The sequence below is a fragment of the Fukomys damarensis genome, unplaced genomic scaffold (assembly GCF_012274545.1).
Source record: "Fukomys damarensis isolate Sample0158 unplaced genomic scaffold, DMR_v1.0_HiC HiC_scaffold_27, whole genome shotgun sequence".
Taxonomy (NCBI): domain Eukaryota; kingdom Metazoa; phylum Chordata; class Mammalia; order Rodentia; family Bathyergidae; genus Fukomys; species Fukomys damarensis.
In genome coordinates, this window is record NW_022900939.1 from 16,091,949 (window position 1) to 16,113,867 (window position 21,919).

Genomic DNA, 21,919 nt, shown 5'->3' on the forward strand with positions numbered 1-21,919 from the left:
GCGCGCCCGCGGCCCCCTCCTCCTCGCCTGCGAGGGGCTCCCCTGTCCTCGCAGGTGACTCTGTGGGCCCTAGAAGGAGATAGGGCTGTGGGCGGTAGGAATAGAGGTCTGCGCGGTGCCTCTGGGGCCCCTCCGGGCTACGAGGGACAGTCCCCGAAACCGGCTCGGCCAGAAAGTTTGCACTGGAGCTGGCACCGCGGCGCTTGCAGGCGCGCAGGTGCATCCGGGGCGCGTTCAAGGCTCCAGTGGGCTTCCCTCTCTCCTCTCGCTCCTTCTCTTTGTCCGTTTGGTCTTGCGAAGGGGGATATTCCAAGTGGAGGCCTCCGGAATCCCCGACGACCTCCTTACTGGTCCGCAGGTGGAGCGGCTGTAGCAGCGCGGGTAACGGGCAGATGAGGGGGCTCTGCCCGCGCACCTCGGAGCTCGCCCCGGCCTCGGGAGACTTCCTGAGCCGCGAGTCCGGAGTCAGTCTGGGCACCTGGACTCTTCCTCCTCAGCGTCCACCGAGGGAGGCCTGTGAGCCTGAAAAGTTAGTGCAATATTTTGTGAATAGGTGTATTTTTCTAGGGAGCAAAATATCATAGCTTTTGTTATACTCTCAAAAAGGTTTGGATCAGGGAACCAGAGCTTTCTAATGAGTGTACGCTGCATCTATTTCTGAACCCTGCACGGCTTTGGAATGAGCATGACCTATTCCCAGTATACCTCCTGTCCATTCTGTAGTTTTAACTTGGGGAGCAAGGGGGTGTTTAAGATATCATTTCCCCCATCAATGCAAATGCCCTTTTAAGAGTTATTAGCAGTCTGGTTTTGAATTTTTATTCCTTTGAAGTCTCCATCTAATCCTTTGAAGGGACTTGTTACACAAGACCAAAGGAGCTAGTTAATGTCTTGTCCATTTGTGCTTTTAAGAGGCATTTGTTGTATTTTTTCTTTTCCCTGCTTTAGAAGAACTGTGCTTTCCGGCTTGAAGAGCCACCCTTCCTAATTTCAGCCTTCTGTGGTGTTTATTTACCTGGGTTTTACCCTCTGCTACCAGCATAAAAACTCAGCAGGTTCCCATAAAGCACAGGAAGTACCAGGATCCAATGAGAATATAAACATCACTCTTCCGTCTTGAAGGTTAAGACTCCAGCTACACAAGGAGCAAGACTTGTAACAAAGACCCAGTTTCCTTAAACAAATTCTCAGGAGAAAAATAACATTCCCTTAAAAAAAAAAAAGTAGAAGGCCTTGCAAACAATGGATGTAATGCATAGTTAACTTTTTTATAGTCCTAGAATGACAACTGAGCTCTGAATTTTTCGAGATCAAGCTAGACCGTAGCAATACTGTATGTGAACGGTGGAATGGATTGGTGTCTTACTGACTTTTCCATTGGCAGTGCTTAGCCCCAAATCCTTTTATGAGAAGGTAAATCTGGACGGTTTGGTCTCCTACAGGTAGTTTGCTCCTTTCCAAAGTTTGTGCTTTTCCCCTGAGGTTAGAGAACCGAAGCATCCTAACTTCATAGCACAGTGGGAAGCTCACATGGGAGGATCTTGGGGCCCTCTTTCCTTCCGTTATGTTCCCCCGAAGGCAGGTTTTTAATTGAAGGGCGACAAGCTGGGTGAGACATTGCTGCCGCACCCCACCCCAGAAATTGTCAGGAAATGATCCCGGAAAGCCAGGCGGATCCAAGTGGTACTCCAGTGTAATATTTAGGATAGGCTCTGGGGAAGTGTCACATAGTAATTTGAAGGTGGATCCTACTCATTCATTGTCTTGGACTGTCTACCTAAGATGATGCGGTATTATCATTTACAGCAAAAAGATAGGTGGTGCCATTGTCCCATCTGGGTCTTTCTCTGCCTTGTCCCGGCCCATCACCAGGGCTCCCTTTGGTTTCCGTTACGTCTGCAGCTACACAGATGCTTGACTGTGCTTGCTCCAAGCCAACTGGGGTCATTCCAACCCATCTTCAGAGATGCCTGGAGGCTTGCCTAGGTACATACAAGTGATGAGTGTAGGCAGAAGAGAGTCAGAATTCACGAATAGAGAGATGGCCATGCAATCGGTGGCCCCTGCTGCCTCCTTTCCAGGCGGTTTTGACCAGTTAAGTGTAAATTCTCATTTTTCACGGTTGGTTGGCGGCGGCAGTGTTGGAGCATCCAGGGTGGCTGAGATTCCTTGCACACGTGTTTCTGGAAGCCCAGAGTAAGCATAGGCTGTAGAAAAGAGAAGCCAGCCTGGATTGATACCCGTGGACGGGCCAGGGGTATCAGTTATTTTTCAGACGGAAGGCTGGAAGTTCTTATGTGTCATCCACAGAAGCAAAAACTACTCACTCATTTCAGGTGTTTTCCATCCAGCAAACTGGTGTGAGCATTACACTTCCTCATTCTAAAGGAAGATGAATCTCATATGCCAACTGTAACCGTAGGTTTACAATTATTCTAAGTATCGGTTCTTTACTGGATAGAGTCGCCTGCAGTTGTCAGAGTTCGTTGAAACCTGGATTCCTGGGGCTGGGGATTTAGCTCAGTGGTTCTGTAGCCTGCCTCACAAGTGCAAGGGCCCAAGTTCGATCCCTGGTACCAAAACAAAACTATACAAAACATGGATTCCTGGGGGTCTCATGGTCCCTAAGTATAATGGGTGCTTCGTGGACACAAGGTCACCTGGTAAAAGTGCCACCTAGAAGTAGGAGGTATGTATTTATAGCTCTGTGCTGCCCAAGAGGAGACTCCTTTCGGGAATTCCATTGCTAGGAAAAGGGCCTCAAAAAACAGATCTTTTAAAACTATGTTTGTATTTGTCTAAAGGTCTAGAAATTATTTGTTAATTAGTACAAATCAGCAAGTGTTTTCCCCTGAGTGAAGCAGTGGGAACAAGAGGCTGTTTGAGTGGCCTTGTGATGCATCCTGGCTCACTATGACCACATTGCCTGGATTGAGATTTCTGCATCGCTGTGTTTTCTACTCTTTTTAAGATCATTGTTTTTGCTCCCTTCCTACTCACCCCCCTCCCCCATTAACTTTTTCAGCTTTGCTGTTGTAAAAGTTTTCATGTGGGGAAAGGAAAGGCCAACTGATGTACTTTATCATTTGACTGCAGTCATCTTAATATCTGGGGTTTCCCACAAAAAAATTCAGTAAGAAGGTTGGGATGCAGAATTATGGTTTAATAAAATAAGGAGAATTCCTACTAGATCCTAATAGGAGCTTTACTTTGGAATGAGAAACAACCTAACATAATCTGGGCTACTTTTTCCTTTTTTTGTAGCTTCTTCTGTGCATTGGGAAGGGCTTGAGGTGGACCTGCATGAAGAGTCAGTAGGGACTTTACAGCACTCTGGGTAGTCAGATGTCCTGACAGCGAGCCCCTCTTTTAGCCTCAAGTGCCTCCCCTGGAGTTAGCCAGTGTCTTTGGTTGTGGGTACAGAAAAAAGAGAGAGGCCTGGGAGGAAAGAGGAGTTTGAGGAGGAGGTGGGAAAAGGCAGAAGGGAGACCAGAGGTTCCCACAATGGTGTTGGGCGTTGGGCTGTGGGTGGGGTCCTAGCGCCACCTGCAGGCCTCTAGCACACTCCTGTCTCAGGTTTTTGTTTTTTGGCACTGGGGATCGAACTCAGGACTTTCCGCTTGCTAGGCTGGCGGTGACACCACTGAGCTAGATCCCTGGCCCGCACCTTTCTTAACCGAGGTCGGTTAGGGTTCTCTGCAAGCTGACCACGGGGGTGTGTCGTCTCACCCAGTCTCCTTCTGTTGCTGAAAGACGGTGGATTGAGGCTCCCTGTTTGGCCCAGAGCGATTTCTGACATCTGTGAGCTTGTCCCTAACGCTTGGCCTCCTCCCCAGGGAACCAGTGGATGAGGTGCTACAGATCCCTCCATCCCTGCTGACATGCGGTGGCTGCCAGCAGAACATCGGGGACCGCTACTTCCTGAAGGCCATTGATCAGTACTGGCACGAGGACTGTCTCAGCTGCGACCTGTGTGGGTGCCGGCTGGGTGAGGTGGGCCGGCGCCTCTACTACAAGCTGGGCAGGAAGCTCTGCCGGAGGGACTATCTCAGGTACCTGCCCCACACTCCTGGGTGACTTCTGGGTCTGGGTGTGTGGTCCCCAGCCTCAGAGGAGAGTCAGCTACACCGTGGCTCTTCCTCCTGCTGAGATCCTCTTGTGAGGGACACATTCTTGGGTGATAAAATCCTATTTTTTTCTAAAGTAAGGAGGATAAACGAAGTCCGAATAGTGGTGGGCTGGGGGGTACAGAGAGAATCACAGTATCTGGGAATGTTTTGTTTGGAGTATATTCTTAGGAACTCACTGAAATGCTTCAAGACATGTGAGGTGTGACTTAAAATATGGTGAATATTTAAATTAGGAAAAAGTATTACAGTAAGAGCCACATTGCCCCTCTCACTCCAAACTCACTTCTCCCATCACTGTTGCCACTTTCTGAAGGAGTTCGGCGCGTCTGTTTTCATGACTGTCTTCAGTTGTCCTGGCCTGGCTGCCTCCAAGTCCTGAGTTGATTCAAAAACATTTATCTTCAGGGTCATTTCATCTTTGAGGAAGGGCCAGAAGCTGTACTGTGCCAGATCTGGTGTAAGAGGTGGACAAGGACACACCGCAATATTTTTATTTCACAGAAATTGCTGTAGATGCTTGGAGTCCGTTCAGGACATCGAGACAGCCACAGAAAGTCACAAAAGAGGACCAGAACCGCTTCAGAAAGGGGCAACAAGGGTGGGGTAATTTGTTTGAAGTGAGGGGAGAGTATTTTGAGGGGAATTCATGATAATGCGCCTTTTACTGTGATGAAGTTTTACAGTGTAAATGTTACATGTATTTTGATCACCCCTTGTATGTAGCCAGGTACAGTGGCACATGTCTGTACTCCCAGCTGTTTGGGGGGCTGTGGCAGAGCAAGACTGGGTCTCAAAATTAAAAGGTCTGTAGCTCAATGATTTCTCTGGGTTCGGTGTCCCATGCTACTCCCCAAAAACATAGATACCATAGGTTATAAATATTATATTGTGTTAGAGCCGGGCGTGGTGGTGCATGCCTGTAATCCCAGCACTTGGGAGGCCGAGGCAGGAGGATCGCTGTGATTTTAAGACCAGCCTGGGCTACATCGTGAGTTCCAGGTCAGTCTCAACTACAAAGCAAGACCCTGTCTCAAAAAACAAAAAACAAACAAACAAACAAAAAAACTATATGTGTGTGTGTGTGTGTGTGTGTGTGTATTATATTGTGTTAGTCCAATAATACGTGATGAGAAATATAAAATTAGAAAGCATTTTCTTGCCATGGAGCTCCAGGCATTGACTGTCATAGTAGGAAGGTGGTGTTCAGTGGACAGAAAGGCAGGAGCCCTGGAGGCAGGAGGAGGCTAAGTCTCCACACTGTTGCTTCGTAGCTCTTTGATCTTGAGCAAGTTATTTAACCTCCATGAGCCTCAAGTTCTTCGTCTGTTAAGTGGGGAGAGTAACAGTGTCTACTTCCAAGGAGATGAGAGGATTCATGGAATTTTACACGGGAGGTACCTTGGTGCATGAGTATCAAGTAGAGGCTGGCCGCTTTTCTGACTTACCTGGAGGACAGGCTCATGAATTACCTTCTAATCTAATGGACAGCGAGATGGAAGAGTGGAAGGATGGAATAGAGAGTCTTACAAGTCCAAGTGAGGCTGGAGCTGAGGATGCTACCCTGCACTGGGCCATAGGATTGTCCGGGTACACTGCCTGACAGTTTCACACTCACCACCGAGGTAGCTCAGTGCTCTCCCCGGCCAGAGCTGCTGAGCTGTGGAGCTGCAGTTCCTCTCCATCTTCCTGTGGCAGAGGCCCCTGGAGCACGCAGCCTTGATACACTGGGCCCGTCCAGCCCGCAGAAACTGGCATAGACTTCATCGTGCTTGGCTACCGGGACAGCTCTGCTGCCCTAATCTGCCCTCAGTGCATTTCACATGGTTTTTACCCCCGCAACACCCCCAAACTGCAGGTAAATTCCACACTGCAGGAAGCTTATCTACTTACCCTTTTTCTCCTCTCCCAAATTCCTTGATAAAGTCCTTGCAGATTTAGTGACTCAGAAAAATGTAAGTAGGATTCTTTTTCAGGGATCGTGATTATAATTTTGGTAGATTTCCTTTTTATTTTCTTTAAATCACAAGAAACTAGAACTGGGATAAATACAGACCTGGTTTTGCTCACTCCCAGGCTGCCAAATCAGTCAGAAAGCAGACAGGTAAATGATTCCCACTGGGCTCCTGACTACACCCCTGTCGAATCATTTGAATCTTATTAAATGGAGTGCAGATACAGTAAGGTCAAAAGAGCCGGGTTTCTCTCTGTCTCTACGGTTTTCTATCATATCCAAGAATAAAACCAGTGCTGCCTGGGCTTGTTAATCTTTTCCATTTTCAAAAAGGAGGGAAAAAAATAGTCTGGGAGAACCCAGTGTTAATTAACTTGTGTCTTGGTGACATGAAATAATTCTTCTCCCTGCCACATCCCTAGGAAACATGTTAATTAACTCTGTGTTTGTGCGAGCCTTCCTAGCCATCCTTTAATATTTGTATTATTGTTATTAAAATGGGCAGCAGAAAGCTTTAGACCTGACGCCTCTTGACAGAGGAGAAAAATTATTTTTTGCTTCAGCGATGGACTTTAAAAATTTGCATTCTTAGCCTATCTGGTGGTGTCTTCTAACAAGGCGAGTCAGAGGAGAGACTCGGTAATCCCTCATGGGGTCCAGTCCTTGTCTTCTCTGGAATAACTTCTCCCCATGAGGATTCCCTGAGGCTGACTTACTTGTCGCCATCCTCTTCAGATATTTAGTCTCCAGTATTCATGAGCCCCCATATGGAACCTAACTCTGGTCACTGTTGTATTGTTGGGAAACCTAACTTTAGCTATTAATGCTGATGCTCAACCTAGATCTCCTTAGATCTGGTTTGTTATTGTTGCCAGTTTTGGGGTGCGTCATCTCCAGGCCCCCAGTGGGGGTTTTTCCTTTTTATTTATTTTTGGTACCGGGGATCGATCTCAGGTCCTTGCACTTGTGAGGCAGGCGGCGGAACCACTGAGTTACATCCCCAGCCCTTCTTTTTTTTTTTTTTTTTTTTTTTAGACAGGGTCTTCCTTTGTCCTTCAGGTTGGCCTGAAACTCACTATGTGTCTCAGGCTGGCCTTGAACTCCTGGCAGTCCCAAGTACTGGGATTACAGGCGTGTTGCCCCATCTAACCAGCACCTGTTAGCGCCAGAAGTGTCCGGCCTTACCAGACCCCAGGGCCGTAGGAGTCCCAGAGCCCCCAAGCCTGGCCTGGAGCCAGGGCTACTTGGAGACGTGACTTAGCGACTCCGAGGTCCCAGGGCATCTGACTGAAGCTCTCTCTGCGGGATTCCGGCTGAGACTGAAACTTGGCTTCACCCCCTTCCGCCCAGCTCCCCCTTCTTCATCCTTCATAAATCACTCGCGCAAATCTGCCCACAGGGTCTGCTTCTGGGACATCCCACCTCAGGGAGACACTCACCCTTGGCGCCGGCCTCCAGCTCAGCATCAAGGTCTGCTTGTTTTCACTCCTGTTAGGATCACAGAGTCCCTTCAGTGGGCTTCTCTCCCGGTTCTCTTGGTTCACAGCCTAAGCCACACAAGCCCAGAGAGGAGATGCCATTTTCTCAGGCCACCTGGCTGTTTTAGAGGTGATGGGGACCCGGACTTGTCTCCCAAATCTCAGTGCTGTCTCCTTCCCTTCATTAGCTGCCCGATGTGCTGTGAGTGGGGTAGGATCAAATGTCCTCCCCGGCTGATGAGTCTGTTCCCGGGCAGTGCTGGGAAGCACTTGGATTCCTCTGGTGGAAATCAAGAGTCAGAGGGAAATGAGCTGGCCCAGTGCTAACACCAGCTCTCTACTCACAGAGCCGCCCACCTCTTCTCCAGCCGGCCCAGTCTTTCTGCCCAGATGTTGCAAAATCTGATAGCTGCCCTCACCTCTCTTATAGTCTCCCAGGAGGAAGTGATCGACCCGCTGATTTTGTACAGTTAAGAACGTCCAGTAAGAACAAGCACTGACCTAACTCTGTCGTAAGGGTTTTATGTGCTGTGTTACCAGCCAGTTGTGCAGAGGACCCTGTAGGAAGGCCAGGGCGGTGGGGGTTACACCGAGATGTGTGCAGAGCTGGTGCTGGCCTTAGTCCTTGAGCACCAGCACTCGAACCTGCCCTGTTTAGTGCTTGCAACAGCTGTCAAGGTAGAGAGATGTGTTGCTGCCCCGACCAGGCACTCAGGTACCCGAGGCTGGTCCTGGACTGTAGAGCTGGGTCTTCTGGCTCCAGCACCTGTGTCACCGAACTCCTGCAGGCTCCTTCTCAAACGAACCCTGCGTCAGTGTCGTTAGTTTGCAGTCTGCTGACCCTCATCCCCTGTGTCTCCAGCAGGTTTTTTGAGACATGGTTTACTCTGTAGTTCAGGCTGGCCTTGAACTCACCGTGTAGACCAGGCTGGTCTCAAACCCACAGTGATCCTCCTGCACCAGCCTTTTGAGTGCCGGGATAACAGGCACGCACCGCCATGCCCTATGGCAAATTTGTACTTCTGACAAGTTCTGGGCAATGCTGATACCACTGCTCTCTCTGGGGACCAGACTCTGAGAACCACCGCACTGACCTCTACCAAAGTTGTATCTCCCGCCCCAACACGGAATATTGCTTGAAATAAGTGGATAATCCATGAAGGCCAAGGACAAACTTGATTTAGCCTTTTGGAAGAGAGGTTTCCTGGAGATTTGTGTCAAACGGCAGGGAGGACCGTGAGTGAAGATCTTCTGCTCATTGTGGAGAGAGGCTGTTGGCCCCAGTCCCTGAGGCACAACTGCTTGGGAACTCCATCTCTTGGCCAGCAAATGGCCAGGAGGAACTGGGCTTTTGTGCTTGAGGGGGAATCCAGGGCCAGTCTCCCTGTGGAATTGGTGGCTGTTGGCATGGTAGAGTTGGGAGCCTTAGAAAGATATCTGTTTCTATTGTAGTCCTGATCAAACCTGCATCACATGTGTTTTTTTTTCCCTCATTGAGTTTGTTGGTACATTTTAGGTATACAGCACAGTTACATTCATCATTGGATCTTGTACCTTTACATGACAGGTCTTGGTTCTCATTTTTTCCCCCTTGTCCCTGCCCTCCCTTCACCCTCTCTTCTCCTCCCCATTTACGAACACTTCATTTCCATTTTTTCATTTTCTCGTATTTTTTTCTTTTCCCTTATTACCTTCCCCTCCCTTCCCACTTTTCCTACACCTTTATCCCCTTTCTTCCTATTTCACATTGTCCATTATATCATTAGGATCTTATGTACTATTATAGTTTATTCACACCAGAGAAACTATTCGGTATTTATCACGTGTGTTTTTTGGTATTGAATATTGAACTGGTTACATCTCCAGCTCTTTTTTTTTTTTTTTTCAATTTTGAGACAGAGTCTCACTGAGTCACCGTGTTGCCCAGGCTGGGCTAGAACTTGCGATCTTCCTGTCTCAGCCTCCCAGAGTGCTAGGATCATAGGTGTGTGCCACTTCACGCTTCAGTTCTCCCTGAAAGGGGCCCCAAGGACTCTCTTCCAGTTCCTCTTCTACAGTGAAAGTTCCCCTGCAGGGGCGCACACACTACATTTAACCCCTAATCACAAGTCACTTGGATGAGTGTCTTCACAGCCGTGACCCAGGGTGGCCTAGAGGTGTGGGGAATGGTTGCTAAAGACAGAGAAAGCTCAGCAAAAGGAGACTTCATATCCAACAAAATGCCACAGTGTCATCCTGGTCACCTTCTGCCTTCTAAGACAGACAGGACACTCCAGCCTGTGTCGGAGTCCAGCTTGTCCTGGCTTCCGGGCACCCTGCATGTTTGCTCGCCCCCCTGGAGCCCATGACCAAACCTTTTCTTCCCATCTCGTCTCTTCCCTTGTATCTTAGCTTTTCCTTCTTTTCATCCCAGGCTTTTTGGCCAAGATGGTCTGTGTGCGTCCTGCGACAAGAGGATCCGCGCCTATGAGATGACCATGCGGGTGAAAGACAAAGTGTACCACCTAGAGTGCTTCAAGTGTGCCGCCTGTCAGAAGCACTTCTGTGTCGGTGACAGGTACCTGCTCATCAACTCCGACATCGTGTGTGAGCAGGACATCTACGAGTGGACTAAGATCAATGGGATGATATAGGCCAGAGGCCCCGGGATGGTGTCCGCTGAAGACGCTGGTGCACGGTGTCTTCGCGGCGTCTTCACTCTTAGGCACTGTGGGGATTCGTGGGTGGGGTGAGGCATTTCTGAGGGGATGGTGCAGACGTACGGGGAGCCGAGACATAGCCTCTGGGGGATATAACGCAAGGGCCAAGATTTCAGTGTGACAGCAGGACCAGCTCTCTTAGGACTTCTGGTCACCCCTGTCCGTAGTAACTGACATGAGTAGTGGAAGGAAGGGACATTTAGGGACAAATGGGCACTGCCATCGTGGGCGGCTCTCTCATCCACCAACGGGAGGTGCTGCATACGGACAGCTTCTTAGGATTTTTGAGGCTTGCAAACTAGAGGCACGCAATCGATTTCTTCCTGGCTCCTGTAACAACTCTGTTCCGGTCACTGTCTGTTACGCAAGGGAGGGGCGGGCAGGCGAGCGGCCCTCCTCCCTCTTCTCTTGGCCATCTTCCCAAGGCCTTAAGCTTGGGGCCCCAGAGCAACTGCACAGAGACACATTTCAGTTGGGAATGAAAACCACGACTCTTAACCGAACAGTTATTTAAAGCAATGCTGGGGAATCGTTGTTTTTAGACACCTTAGTTTTGAGGTGAGGAGTTCCAGATGGTTTCTATACGAATGTAAATCTAAGAAATCAAAGTTGTTCAGCTATTTTATTATCTTAGATTATATCAAAGTATTTGTTGTGTGTAGTAAAAAAAAAAAAACCACCTCTGCAGACTTAATAAAAACAACTGACTAAAATGCAGTGCTGTTTCTTTGATGATGACAGTGGGGAAATGGTTTGCTTTTCTATTGTAAAAGAAAAGTAAATAAGCAATTTACTTCTAGGTCAAATAGAAGCTTCCATTTACTGCAAGGGTTTATATAGGTTTCTATATTACTAGCAATTATATAACAGGTCATCACTTAGCTCAGAGGGATGTAGAATAATTAAATTGTTATTGTAAAATGTACGTTTCACTTCGGCATTGTGTAAAGAGAGCAGGAGGCAGCAAGATCATTGCCTTTGGGAAACTTGTAACCTAGAAAGCCCACAAATGCATAAAACAGATTCCCTTTGGGAGACGAGGTAATTACCTAGTGTGAAATGTGGCAAAGATGCTGAGTTTGACACATCGATTTTCCAAGACGTGTGTCTCAGGGTATTTTATGACAAGTGGTTAAGAGGACCTTACTTTTGAGGATTTAAAGCTGGCACCTTTACTTACGCGGTTTCCTTCACCCTGTCCCTGCCGCCGCCCTTGAACTGACTAAGAGCGCCATCTGCTGGTCGCCCTCCGATCAGGCGGTCACACCAAGGACTGACCTCCAGGAAGGGTGTACAGTACTTTTAAATTATTTCATTAAAATATTGGCAACCGCCAAGAAGTCTAAATGTGTTTAATTATCAAGATGTCAGAAACATGCAGTTAAGGCTGCAGTGAATTAACTATGAGAGTTCGCTCAAGTCTCCACCACTAAGACCTTTTTCCTTTTTTTTTTTTGTTTCTTCCAGAGGAGAAATAATGAAGTGATCTCTCTCTTGGCCTGACAAATGCTAAAAGTGGTGGCCTACTTAAAACAAATCCCATTCTGTTGTATCCCAGCCCAGGTGGCGGCAAGGTTCTGCAGGTCAGGGGGAGATTTGTTCTCACTCAGTGGTTCTCAAACTGCGGTCATGGAGCCAGCAGTATTAGCGTCACCTGGCAACTTGCTAGAAACATAGATTTAGGGGTCCCATCTCCAACACACTCAATCCAGAACTCTATGGGTGAGGCTTAAAAATCTGTTTTAATCTGCCCCAAGGGTGGTTCTGACTTATGCTTGATGGTGGTTTTAAATCCTGCCCTAGTAAGGAAGACCCCTTCTTCGAAAAGCGTCTGACAAAAGGTTAATCACTAATTCTTCAACATGTAGACAAGCACTGTTTGCTCATGGGCCCTAAACTGAAAACATTCACATGTTCTTTATGATTGTGGTATTTCCCATGCTTGATTAAGTATCAACATTCACACATCCTTATATCTCAACTAACAGTTGTCTTGGGCCTTATCTGCCAGAATGATCACACTTCCATCCACCACTTTTAACTGCATCAACATTAATAATAATACACTTCAGCTATGCAGTTACACACCATGTTAAGTAAAAATAAAATGATCCTGGCCTTGGGCATGTAAACATTATTCCCAATCCCCACTGTAATATGGTATGGGCAAGATTCAAGAAATCAATCCATGCCTTCACCAATTCTAGACAAAGCAATCGTTGATACTTGCCATTTGTTAATGGTGCCATCTTGCAAAATATGGATGTACAGGCAGAATTTTTGTAGCCAGACCCGCCCCCAGGAGTCCAAATGTCTAATCCACAACTGACTCAAGAGGAAAGATGAAAAGAGATTTTGAGAGGGACCAGCAGCCCAAGTTTGCCCTGGTAGTTCTGAAGGTGTCACCATGTGACTTAGACTCTGTCTTGAGAATAGGGTACCAACTTCCTTCCCTGGTCCATTCTTTGACCTAAGAGTTTTCTGGAAGATTTTGCTCTGAACCAGCTTCCTTTTTTTTTTCTGCCTCTAATAGAATCATGACTTAGACCCTTACAAAGTTAAAATAGAGCAGTAATTCAGAGCTTTGGCATCTCAAGTCTTGGATTTGAATGGCAATGACCAGATTTCACTTACTAAACATTCACACAGCACTCCATGTGTGCCAGGCACATTCCCAGGCTCTTTGTTAACTCCTGGAATCCACAGGACAGCCTACTATGTCAGTTTTTATTTGTTGTCACCAGCTTCAGAAATTGAAGCCCAGGCGGGTTAAATCCCCTGCCCAAGATCCCACAGCGGCAGCTCTGGCCATGCTTCCTAACCCTGTGCCTTACTGCCTTGTCAACTTCATCTCTCCTCACAACAGCTTTCTCATCTGCAAAATAAGGAAAACCAATTATTTTTCTCTCCATATTGAGGATATTAGAGTTCAGTCTAGCCAAACATGTAAACAAAGCACCACAAGTGTGTGGTTAGCACCATAATGAAGCTACGTAAAAAGTGCTGTGGAAACAACTGAACAATCTAATTAACCTGGGGTAGCTATCTGGCTTCAGGAGAAGACATTTGGATTGGTCCAGGACCTGGAACCGGGTGGTGTGGGCGGAAGAGTTGCGGGGAGCTTGACCTGGTGTCTTAGTTACTTTTCCTGTTGCTAAGACAAAATACCTAACATCTACAAGTTAGAGGAAGAAAGGTTCATGTTGGTTCCCAGTTGGTAGAGGTTTCAGTCCATACTTGGCTGCCTTCAAAGTGGGGTGGTGTGGCAGAGGCATCACAGAGGCGAAACGGGGCAGGTAGGAGGCAACAAGCCAAAGGCCTGACTTCTTTCTACCCCGAACTCTGCTAAACCAATTTAGTTGTCACACATCCTAATCTAGCCTCGCACACACACACGATCCCAAAGCCCCACGTATGAGCGCAGGAGGCCATACACTGGCCCATCAAGCATATGGGTGAGCCTGGAGTTTGTGGGTGGTGGTTTGGGCACTGGCTGGTGAGGGGCTGTGGCCCACCGCATGAGGGGTTTCAATTGTGCTTCTCTTGTCTAGCATGCATGGGCCCTTGGGTTTGATCTTTAGCACTGCAAAAATAAATCTGTCACTTTCTGGAGGGATGACATCTATTCCTCAGTTCCTTTACAGGCCTATTACTGTTGCGACAGGCACAGGCCTGGGTCGGAGTGATCTCTGCTGACCTCTTACTTGACCCTGGACCCTCGGCTCAACCCCTCCCCTTCCTGACAGTCTCCTTGGTCTCTTCAGTGGCATCCACTTGCCTGCTCACTCTAGGACTTCGGTGCTGATGAGTCTTCTGAGTAATTGTAGGAAAGACCAGGATTAGGTGAGCTCCTCTTGCGTGGGGGTTGCTGTCTATGTGGTTATCGACGATGCTTCTCCTTCCTCCTGTTGCGGTTTGTGTCGGTTGTTCCCTGACTTCAGTAAGAAAGCGCTGCTAAGCTGGGTGAGGTGGCGGATACCCACAGTCCCAACTACTCGCAGGCTGAGGCAGCCAGATTCCTTGTGTCCTGGAGTTCCAGGCCAGTCTGGGCAATACAGCAAGATTCTGTCTCTTAAGAAAGAAATGGCTGCTAGCTGGGCATGGTGGTGCACCCCTATGTTGGGAGCCATTCTACATAATTTTGGGGAGAAACATTTCACAATTAAGCTACAATGAGGGCTGCCTGAGGCCTCAATAGTCCTGTGACACTCAAGGGCAAGATTACGTCAGCCGAGGACATCCTGGGACTTTGAGAACTGAGTAGTAACACAAAAAGAGAAAGCTTTCACCTGGGGAGAGACAAATTCCTCATCAGCTTAACTCATGCCAACTATTGTTGTGAGAAAGTATTGCTCTTCTCACCTTCCTAAGTAACATTAGATCATGTCACAGGATTACTGCCACCCTCTGAGTCAGCTGACACTCCCTATCAACCAACCCAATAAAGAGGGCAATTCGGAGTGTCTTTGTTTTGCCAGCTTGGAGGCCCTGACCCCCTGGTCCCTTGTATACTTGAACTTATGCAAGTCTCCATTGTCTTTTTTTTTCCATAGCTCTCACCGTCCCCTTTTCTAGGCAGTCAGAGGATTGATTGACCTCCAATATACTTGCAATCCCAATACTTGGGAGGCTGAGGCAGGAGGATTGCCATGAGTTTGAGGCCAGCCTGGCCTCTACAAAGTGATACCTGTCTCAAAAACAAACAAAAAATAAAGAAACTGCTGCTAAACCTCAAGTTCTACAAAGGCAGGGCCACTGTCTCGTTTATCTCCACGTGTCCAGCCCTTAGTACTCCCCTGACACCTGGTAGGCACTGATATGCTATTAAATTTTTTTTAAAGTCTCTTCTAAGCTTTTATAGAATTTGTTGCCCAACACACTCTTTGTTTCATTTTAAGCGTTTTCTTCCCTACAACTTCATTTGGGAGGAAAGTCCTTATCTCAAACCAACGGAGCACAGGGTTAAGAGCCTTGCTTAAACCTACTTCTGTTACTTATTAGCTGCAGGACCTCAGGCAAGTGACTTACCCTGTCTGGGCTTCAGTTTCTGAAGTGGGGCCAATGAATAGAAACTGCCGCAGAGGGCCGTTATGTGCATTCAAGGAGTTTGTAAAGTGCCGAGTTCTTTACCATTACTGACAGAGTGTAGGCCAATGTCGTGCACTTGGAAAAGCAGGAGTAAATATTTACCAGCTGAACTGGTAGGAGAAAGGGATGGTGGGTCAAAAATAGGAGAGATGAGATTTCCACAATTTTCTGACTAAGTGACAAGTCAAAATCAAAATAAGGAACAAACCTCAAGCATCTGTAGGGTGAGGACAAAGGAGGCCAGAATAGTTCGGAACCGTTTTGTTATACCAGAAATTAAAAAGTGCTAATAAAACAACAACCAAAAGAATATGTAGGCATATCACAAGGACAAAGGAGCCGGCTAAAAGGAACTCTCCATTGACCTAGGACAATTTAACTACAGAAAATGAAGGATTGCTAGGCATGGTAGTGCACGCCTATAATCCCAGCGCTCTGGGAGACTGAGGCAGGAGGGTGTCAAGTTCAAGTTCTGCATGGGTAACTTAGTGACTTCGAAAAATCCTGTCTCAAAAAACAAAAAACAGGGCCAGGGATTTGGCTCAGTGGTTCCACCGCTTGCCTTGCAAGTGCAAGGCCTCAAGTTAGATTCCCGGTACCAAAAAAACAAAAACAAATAAACAAAAAAGGACAACAATGAATTATAAACTATTTGGGGTAAAAATTCATGAATTCCTGTTTAAAATAAATGAGTGAGGAAGAAAAGATGGCTCATTCGTACAGGAGAATCTTGACTGGCGATTTGTAAATGTGAAAAATGTGAAAGTTGGAAAAAGTCATCATTTTGCAATCACAGTAAAGACAGAATCAGCAGTAGACACCAAATTTCAAGAAAGAAGCAAAGAACAGTCCTGGATATCTGGATCAGATGGCCTCAGAGAATCTTGCTGTATATTGCTTATTAGTCACAAATGCACAAATGGCAGAATAGGGCACTCCTTGGACTAGGTCCATCAGAACTGATGGACCTTATGGGCTTCCAGATGCACTGCCTGCCAAAGAGGAGTCCAGCTGAGGACGCATGACTTGGACGCAATTATGAGACAAATTATCAGACAAATTCATAAGGATGAATATTCTCTTTTTAAAACAAAGTGTAGGGGTAGATTTACTTTTTGAAACTGTCAATGTCACGAAAGATAAAGAAAGGCCGTTGCAGTTTTCAGAGTAAAGAAGGCCAGGACACCTGACAACTAACTCCAATACCTGGCCTTATTTGGAATCCCTCACTCTAAGGGGTAGAAATTCAACAGAAGATATCGCTGTGCCAATTATGAGAGTTGGAACGTGACCTGGTAGATTAGTGACAAGCACTACATTCATGTGACATTTACCAGTGTTGACAGCTGTACTGTAGGTATGTAAGAGAATGTACCTATGATTAGAAAATACATGCTAAATACTTAGGAGTAAATAAATTTATATGCAAATAGTTGAGAAAAATCACATGTATACGTGTGAGTGCATGCGTGTGTGTGTGTGTGTGTGTGTGTGTGTGTGTGATGAGAGAAGAGAGATAAATAGCACAGCACATGGGGTAAAAATGTAAATAAAAGGCAAATCTAGCTAAAGGAAATAAAAGCATACAATTTTTATTCTTAATACTTTTTTATGCTTTGGGAATTATTCCAAACAAAAGAAATTGTCTTTCAAAAAAATCTTCAGAATCGTGGGTTTCTCTTGTTTGGGGCTTTGAATCAATTAGGAGGAGAGCAGGGAGATAAAAAGAAGAAAAATATAGTCTAGAATTCGGCGAAATAGCAGTGTTCATTTGTCACAATCTTAATGACCTTATAAATAAAGAATCTATCTCAAGCAAGCAACCCCTTCCCCAAATAAGGCGTTTAAGGGTATTCACTTAATGCCGATTTCTGAGGCAGGTATTTCTCAACCTATAAAATGAGTTTACTACACTTTCCACATCTTCTTTGTAATTAGGATCAAGATGTAATCCTGTGGCTCTTAGATGTGTGCATTATAGGGGCAAGCACCTGAGCATTCGCGTTTGGTTCGCACATCTCAGCGCCAGGTTAAAAGAAGTTTCAAAGCACTGGAGTCTCTTCTGTTCGCTACCACTGGCCGTGTATTAATTCGCCCGGAGGTTCATCATTTCCCCGAGTTAATAGAATCTTTGAAGCTAAATCAGGTCAATTTCCATTGTCACATCGTGATGCTTTTGAGCTTGGCTCACTGAACTATCCTGTTCGATAGCCGCCTTAGGATAGCTTTGCGGTGATCCTAAGAGGACCCAGGGCATCCTCTTCTCTAGATCTCTGGCCCTGTCTTTCTCAGCGTCCCCCACCCATTCTTTCTAATTACTTAAGAAGCAGCTCCAGGCTAATGCTCCTGTTTCACTGCGCAGCTTGTGAAACATACAAAGACAAGGTGATAGAAAGAATTTCGGAAATCAAGAATCCCGATTTTACAAATATATAGGGCTGTGTCTTCCTGCAGACCTCATTTTTCTCATTTGCAAAAAGAGGAATTTGAATAGATTAAGAATTTAGCACAGAAAATTTGGTGGGCAGACAGGTGAGTATGGAAGTCAGGCATTTGCCGTGGCCGGTCTACAAGATGATCCAAAGAATCCTACCTCCTCTCCTGGCTTCAAACCCTGTGAAGTCTCCACCCACACGGAAGAGGGCTAAGGGTATCTAACCCCTAACATAACGATGACCCCCGAGGTTGTGTTTTCCACCTCGCTGCCTCCTGGATGCTTCTTGTGGAATAGACCAGCTGCCTTGCTGTGAAGACATTCAAACAGCTCCGCAAGAGGTCTGCATGGGTGGAGAGGAACTGAGAGGTCTCCCACCCTGAGACCTCTCATTTTCCAATCATGCAAAGGAAGTAGATAGAAGGCAAATCCCCCAGCCGGGGTCAAGCCTTGGAGGATCATAGCCCTGGCTTGCATCTTGAATATAACAACCTCGTAAGAAATTCTCCAAATCCCTGAGCTGCTCATGAATTTGTAACTCAGAGAAATTACGTAAGATAGATAATTGTTTTAAGCCACTGAGTTTGGGGGTAGTTTGTTATGCAACAAGCTGTAGTTAAAACATACTAGAAATGTTTTGGGAAATTTGAGGAAGTAATTTTATGTTGGTTGAGTCCAGTGATACCAATTTTGGGCTTCTTATTTTGGATTCTGTTTTAAATCATGTGTTCCAATTGTATTGTGTTTTGCAAACCTATCAACTCATGGGGGATTGAAAAAATTAAAAACAAAACAATACTGCACATCTTTGACAGAGTTGGAAAAGCACTGACTAGAATGATGTAATCATAGTGGGAAGTTGAAAAGGTTCTTGATCTTATCTAGACTCAGTGCCGACTCAATGGTAAACCATCTCTTACAATTTTCCAGCAACAAAATTCTGATTCTTGGCAGCATTATTAAATCAATGCTACTATGTTTTTACAAAAATTGCACACAGCAGATAGTTCTATCCCAGTTTTATAGGAGAGGAAACTGAGCCTGGGGAAAAGTCTAAACTTTACTTAATCCAGATCATTTGGTCCCAGACCCATTATATTGCTTCTACTTCACGAATTTTTTTATCCCCTCTTTCATTTTATATGATAAAATGGCATTTTCTTTGACTGTTGGAAATTACCTTTTCATTTATTTCCAAGAGAGAAGACTTCACATTTTAATACAACCAATGAAGATACAATGTTCAAAGCACTTGCCGACATAGACCTTTATTATTGCATTTAATATTATCTGAAAAAACGGGACACTTAATGTAGAAAAATAGTCTTTGGAAACAAGCAGGCTTGGATCTAATCAGTCTTCAGATCTGTAAAATGGGGAGATACTACATTAGCATATTGTATCACTTTTCGGTCCTTTGGCTCAGATCAAGTGGAGTGTACTATTTTAGGTACATTTTTGTTACTGAGACACCATATCCGACTCTTACATTTAAAAGGGGAAAGGTTTATTTCAGCTCACAGTCTGTAGAGGTTTCAGTACAGTCAGAGGACTCCACATCAGGGTACATGGCAGAGGAGAGACAGCATAATGATGGGTAGCAGAGAGAAAGATGAAGGGTGGAGGGCGGGAGATGGAGCCTTCCAGGCCATGGCCCCTGTGACCCATCTCCTCCAACCGGACTTCCTCTCTCAATATCACATTTAGCTATAAATTCATTAGTTTACTAATCCACTAATAAGTTTATGCCCCCATGATCCAATCATCTTTAATAAGCCATACCTACAAGCTTATGAGGCTTTGGGGAGATATCTAGATACGAACCATAACGTATTGTTGTAAAAATTATGGATAATCTACCTAAAGCAATGAGACCATCTCCTAGCATCCACACGCACATACATGCACTCAGTAACGATGTACTGAGTATCTCTGACGGGCCAGACAATGAAGACACAGTTCCGTGGGTGAGAAGACAGAGTTCCTCCTATCATGGCACTTAGTTCAGGTGAGAGGAAACGGTATAAATAAATGCACAAATAAATGAGCAAGTTCATTACAAAAAGGGATAAGTGAAATTAAGAAAATAAAATAGGACAATATGACAGGAAATTAAGAGGCACAAAGCAAGGTGGGTGATGGCCAGGGAAGACTTTGAGCTAGGACCAAATGATAGAAAGGATCCAGTCTTACAGCCACTCAAAAACAGAGGGAAGGGCCAAGGATGTAGCTTAGTGGTGTGGCGCCTGCCTGGCTAGTATAAGGTCCTGAGTTCGATCCCTGGTACCACCCCCCCACACACAAAAGCAAAAATAGAAGGGATAGGCAAGGGTAAAGGCATAAGCCAAGGGCAAGCTTGGCAAATTCAAATAACAGCAAGAAGTCCAAAGTAGGTGGAGAGGAAAGGAGATCCCTGAGGTCAAATCAGGTAGGGTCTACCAAGTTGGGGATGAGATCAGATCTTATTCTAACTGAAGTGCTCAGACGTTAGCATTCTATAAGCAAGATAATCAAGTATATACTCCAGTGTTTCACAACATCACTCTGGTTGAAGATGACAAGATAGTTGCTCTTAACTTCTGGGCAATTGGGATCATTAGGAGAAGTGTGAACCCTTTAGTTCTACCCTACCATGACTTTTATGGTTTATAATGAAATCAAGGTAACCCGGGAGCAAAGCTAGGGCAACGAGTCAGACCAGTCAGACCAGACCACCGCTACAAAGATGAAGGAGCATCTAAACAGGACAATGTTTAGTTTGGGCAAGTCAGAGGCCTAAGATAACTTACAACTGAATAACACAGATCCAGAGATATTTCAATGCAAAACTGAGCCGTAGGAAAAACAAATATAGAAAATATTGGACCCAGAAACACAGCTAAAAAATGTTGCATCAGGCTGATGTTTGGTGGTGCCCTCGGGGAATTACCGGCCACTCCTGTGGCTACCTGCGGGGACAAGAGATGAGAATTATTGTGCATGGGATGTCTCTACGTAAAGCAGAGAGAGCAAAGGGCCATATCTGAAGTGAAATAGTGGATTGAAAAAAAAAATCCAAAGGCACAGGGAGATGTTGAGGAAGTTTGTAGTTTCTGTTTGGATTCTGCTTGGGAGAAAACAAAAGTTACCTCTGAATTCAAACCTTCAGGCCAGCGCTTATACAGGCTCTGGATCTATAGTAAGTCCGGAGTCTAGGAATGACCACTCCCAATCCAAGCAGTTTTAAATAAAAATTTAGCAGCACTGGGCCAGTGATTTTTCCCCTGTTTCACTAGGGAGAGGAGATACAGACTCTTTCCAGAAGATACACACCGAGAGGAAATACTTGTGAAATATGTATCTGATAAAGGACTTGAACCCTGAGTATAGAGAGAATGTCTACATTCCACAGAAGACAACACAACTGAAATGGGTGAAGGACTTGAATGGACACATGCTTAAACAAGATATACAAAGTCTGCTCAGTAGCAAAAAGAAAAGGAAACCTACTAGCATGCAACAGAAACACTGCAATAAAGGAGAAAATCCGGGCACAAAAAGCTTGCATGCTACATGACTCCATCTATATGAAACCATACCCTAGGGTGGGGAGGACCCCCCCAGGGTGGCTTGTGGCCTGGATGGTACAAAAGGGAGATGGAGAAGGGTGGATCTGCTTCTGTTCTTTGGAGGAGCTCCAGTCTGCGCCCTCACCTTGACAGCATCTCTTGGCTTCCAGTGCAGATCCTTCAGCCCTCAGCTCCAGACCTTCCACTGAATCTTTTGGTCTCCAGTGTGCACACAGATTCTCCGGGCTCTTCCGCATCCACCTCTGTGGGTGGCTACTGTAGGTCAATCTTGTAAGTTCTTATATATTTGTGTATCTCGGGTTACATCTGTTTCTGTAGTAAATATTGATACAGGGTGTAGCTCAGAGGTACAATGCTTGCCTAGCATTGTGCAAGGTCCTGGGTTCCATCCCCGGGTTGGCAAAAAAGGGGTGAATTTTATCATGTATGTGATATCTCCATAAAGCTTGTTTTAAAAAAGTAGAGCTGGTCTTTCAGTGGACAGAACTAAGGAATAGTTTTCTGTACCCTTTGATCGCAGTGTTGTCACTCAGGATGGCTGTGTGGCAGTGGACAATTTAACTACTTTCT

At 45.9% G+C, this 21,919-nt stretch overlaps 1 protein-coding gene across 1 annotated transcript; it reads left to right on the forward strand.

Moving 5' to 3' along the window:
• Positions 1-135: 135 nt before the first annotated feature.
• On the forward strand, positions 136-10,967 carry Lmo2 (LIM domain only 2). The gene is made up of 3 exons (XM_010612619.3): positions 136-529; positions 3,837-4,052; positions 9,973-10,967. The coding sequence occupies exons 1-3, from the start codon at positions 393-395 to the stop codon at positions 10,190-10,192; spliced, it is 573 nt and encodes a 190-aa protein (XP_010610921.1). The 5' UTR covers positions 136-392; the 3' UTR covers positions 10,193-10,967.
• The last annotated feature ends 10,952 nt before the right edge of the window (positions 10,968-21,919 follow it).